At 40.8% G+C, this 3900-nt stretch overlaps 1 protein-coding gene across 3 annotated transcripts; it reads right to left on the minus strand.

Annotated features, from left to right (window-relative positions):
- Nucleotides 1-273: 273 nt before the first annotated feature.
- On the minus strand, nt 274-2838 carry LOC121984408 (ACT domain-containing protein DS12, chloroplastic-like). Of its 3 annotated transcripts, none has more exons than XR_006112892.1 (4): nt 2695-2838; nt 2026-2574; nt 686-811; nt 274-488 (listed from the first exon to the last, which is right to left on the minus strand). XR_006112892.1 is itself a non-coding variant. In XM_042537324.1 (4 exons), exons 1-4 carry the CDS (start codon nt 2139-2141, stop codon nt 447-449), a joined length of 333 nt encoding a protein of 110 aa, XP_042393258.1. In that variant the 5' UTR covers nt 2142-2176; the 3' UTR covers nt 274-446. The 3 variants fall into 3 exon arrangements, 2 of the variants coding, with proteins under 2 accessions (XP_042393258.1, XP_042393256.1); XM_042537324.1 differs by lacking the exon at nt 2695-2838 and adding an exon at nt 883-931 and having other exon boundaries at nt 2026-2176; XM_042537322.1 differs by lacking the exons at nt 2026-2574; nt 2695-2838 and adding an exon at nt 883-1994.
- Nucleotides 2839-3900: the final 1062 nt, after the last annotated feature.

A 3900-nucleotide genomic window follows, 5' to 3' on the forward strand; every position in this document is an offset into this window, starting at 1 on the left:
TCTATTCCTTGTTAATAGAACAAACAGTTAATGCATGTAACTAGAGGAGTCCTCCTATAACTTGAGTAATATTTCATAAATTTCCAGAGGCTTATGAAAAGATACAATAGAAACCTCTACGAATATTTTTTCTATATAACTTACAAGAAAAATCAGCTCAATCAAAAACTAAATTCCGAATGACATGCTGATCAGATAAACTATTTCCCATCGTCTCTAACAAATTAAAGCATTTATAATTGCATCAAGGAGAAATAATTAAGTCACATCGGATAAATAAATCATCAGATTATTCATTAACAAGAGACACTAACCCACGCCATAGTCCAACAAAGAATATCATTACAGTCTAGGAATGAAATATGGACTGGTCAGTTCTACATTAGCAGTTTCAAGTCTGGGAAGAGCTCAAATTTCTCTACAAACTCCATTTTTTAAAGCTTGAATCATAGGATATGTGGAACAATCCAGGGAACCGGATCAAAGACCTGCAACCAAACCAATTCGTTATGAAGAAAGATCGACTAAAGATTAAAATAGATCTAACGCCAATGTCTACCATTTTACATATACAAAGTATATAATTATAAACAAAAAATCAAAGCTAAAAAATGTTTGCTACTCTAGAAACAAAAAAGAAACATTGTAAGAAAAACATGAAGGGAGTCAGAGATTTCGAGTATACAGTGTCAAGTAGTGCTCCAAGGCGATCGCCAAAGGCTACCTCGACGATGGTTGCATCTGGGTTTGAGTCTTGATCAATTATCACTTTAGGTGTTGGAATTCTGTCAGTCTCTTTGGAACTGTCATCCTGTCACAATTGAATTCAGGGAAAATCAGAATGGATTTCCAGATAAATGCATCAAGCAGGTGCTTGAATACCTCAACAACAGTTGGGTATGTAGCTCTAGGAGTGTGTTGGGATGGACATCTGACAATATCCCATAATACAACATTAGCAGAAAATAAGACACACGCAAAGAACAAGCATATGCTCCAATCCAACAATCGAGGGTTAAGAACAAACACGACATGGTATATAGAACGATCACACATCAGTAACATCTTGATGTGCCTACAAGTTCTCGATTCATCCGTAAGAAAATCCTAGATTAACAAGAAGTCGAGATCTGTGTTTTTTGATCTATTTAATTGGGGATAAAAAAGCAAAGATTTCACATCCATGGAACATTTTTACACATGAATCTGTAAGGGGAAAAAAAATAAGTCTATAGCCAGGAATTAGGCCATGAACATTTCAGCCAGGTAATTTACATTAAACATAATTGGTCAATTCTCTTTGCTGGTCGGGATGCAACAATCGATGTACCTGTAAATGGATCTGCAATTGGGTCCATTTTCTCACTGGTGGGCTCAATACAATGAGTATGCTATTGGACTTTTGCTCTGCCAACAAGGGACAATTTTCTATAGCATAGACTTTGATCCTTGAGGATGTCAAACCTTGGTGGAAATTGAAACCAACAGAGAATGTCTAGATAGGTCAAATACTTCCATAGATTTTGCTTAATCAAGTCCACACATGGTTTAGGTTTCTTATATGGTTAATGGAAACGTCCTATTAGTTCGAGTTGCAACAATGGATGAGAAGTTAAATTCTTCTTCTGAAGAAGAGAGGTATAACAGATTGACACACTCATGCTTTGTTACAATGCATCATTAAACCTAGACAAACTTCCAGAAGAGGATACGAAAATGAAAAACGTTTATCGATGATAAAGCAACAGAAGAGCAGATCCTTCTAATCCATTTTGCTTGGAGTTATCAACAACAACAACAAAACTCTTAACGCTAAGGAGGAAGAACGAAACCTAACTTTAGGATAAAAAGAATGGATTAGGCCTATTCAAAACCCTAGCTCCGCTATTTACACTCAAAAGAAAAAAAAAATCCAAACTACGAGGATAAAGATCGAATCATTGAACTCAGAAGCCACAAGATCCAGTTCACCAAGTAGTCTATCTTCCGTGCAAAGAATCCATGAAAGAGGAGGTGGAGATTTACCTCCAAGAGATAGTCCGGAGCTGGATGGCGTCGGAGTGATCGGCCACTTTCCTGGCGAGCTCCTCGCACTCGGCACAGTAGAAGAGATTTACCTGCTTGTCCACTCTCTTAGCCATCGCCCACAACCCCACAGCCGCCGCCAAGGTTGCACCCTAGGACAAAATGAGAGAGTGACAGAGAGAGAGAGAGAGAGAGAGAGAGAGAGAGAGAGAGAGAGAGGAGAGATCAAGGTCTAGGTCGTCCACGACAAATCTTTTTGGCCGCTATTAAGGCAAGAAAAAAATGGCAGCCACTAAAATCATCAACTCTACGCTCTCAGGCATCGTATCCCTCGTGTGCTGTGATGCACGGTGCAGCGTCAGAGAAAGGCTGCTCCACTACGCGCAAAAGCGAGTGGCTCAAAAGGGTGGGCCACAAGCCAGCACCTCCCGGCTCCAGATTCAGACCAAGGCTCGGTCGGAGGACCCCGAAAGCCATCGCAAGCACCGTCATTCTTCTGCGTTAGCCTGAGAGGAGGAGCTTGAGCAGAAAACCCACTCAACCTCAGATCTGTAAAGAATACACATGAATCGAACAGAAAACCCCCCAAAACAAACATCCTGACCAGAGAAGGAATAAATCGAAGGAGCGATCGGACAAAAATAAGCAAGGGAAAGGGAGAGACGTAACCTCCTGTACGGCGAGCGGCTTGCACTGCATGAGCTGCGCGATCTGCTCATCCAGGTTGCCATGGGTGTCCGAGGCAGGCACTGGACTCACGCTCATCTTGTCCTCCTCATACCAGTCACCTCCTCAACGTCGGGGGAGAAGGAGGCTAAGAGATGGGTCGATCTGTCATGGTCGAGCGCCTCAACACCGGGATCTGTCGCTTGATGAAGGTGTGGTCTTGATGGAGAGTTCGGAGGAGTGGTTCGCCGGAGAGGAGTTGGATGGAGAAGGCCGCGTGAGATGTGGAGTTGGGAGTAGGGTTCGGGATCAAAAATGATCGGAAGATAGGAGTTGGGAGAAGGGTTTGGGTTTTCTACTCCTTACTTAGATCCAACGGTTTGTATTAATCAAGATTTAGATGAGAATTGAACAATAGACAACACTTTTTAAAAAATGTTGTCGTAGACACTAAAACAAAGTCTAATAGACAACGCTTTTTATGAAGTGCTGTCTTTGACCCGTAAAAATCACTAATAGACAACTGTTTTTAGAAAAGCGTTGTCTATTAATAAGAAAATAATGAAATAGACAACGCTTTTCACTAAAAGCATTGTTAAAAAAAAAATAGACAACGCTTTTTATAAAAAGTGTTGTCGTTTAAGTGTTATAGAATCCCAATTTTCTTGTAGTGAGAATACAAAAGATGTAACCAAACTAGAGATATACCTTACTTCCTATAGCTCGGAGATGTCTTGCCACTGCCTGGTCCCAAAACTCGAAGTTACATTGAGAAAAATCAAAACATGAAATCCCCAATATGGAAAACAGGTATCGCAAACCCGCTCTGATACCAAAAATTGATATCAGATTAACTCGAAAATCCAAAATCGAACCCGAGTCAAAATCTCAAAAACACAAAACTCAGCCTTTGACTCGAACCAAGCTCTGATACCAAAAATTGTCACGCCCCAGAGGAGTCCCTGCCAGAAAAAATCCGACAACATCTCCCCTGTACCGGTGACAATCTGAAGCATTTCTACATACAAAATATACATCAACCACATTCGGCTGGAATATATACACAACCATGCAGTTTATATCATCAACCCACTCGGCTGGAATAAAATAAACACAACCACGCAGTTTAATAAGCCTACACAGCTGAAAGTAAACACACAATAGCGTAAACGCAGCGGAAAACACAAAACAATACGAGCGTAAGACCAA

This window comes from Zingiber officinale, chromosome 5B (assembly GCF_018446385.1).
Source record: "Zingiber officinale cultivar Zhangliang chromosome 5B, Zo_v1.1, whole genome shotgun sequence".
NCBI classification, from domain to species: Eukaryota; Viridiplantae; Streptophyta; class Magnoliopsida; order Zingiberales; family Zingiberaceae; genus Zingiber; species Zingiber officinale.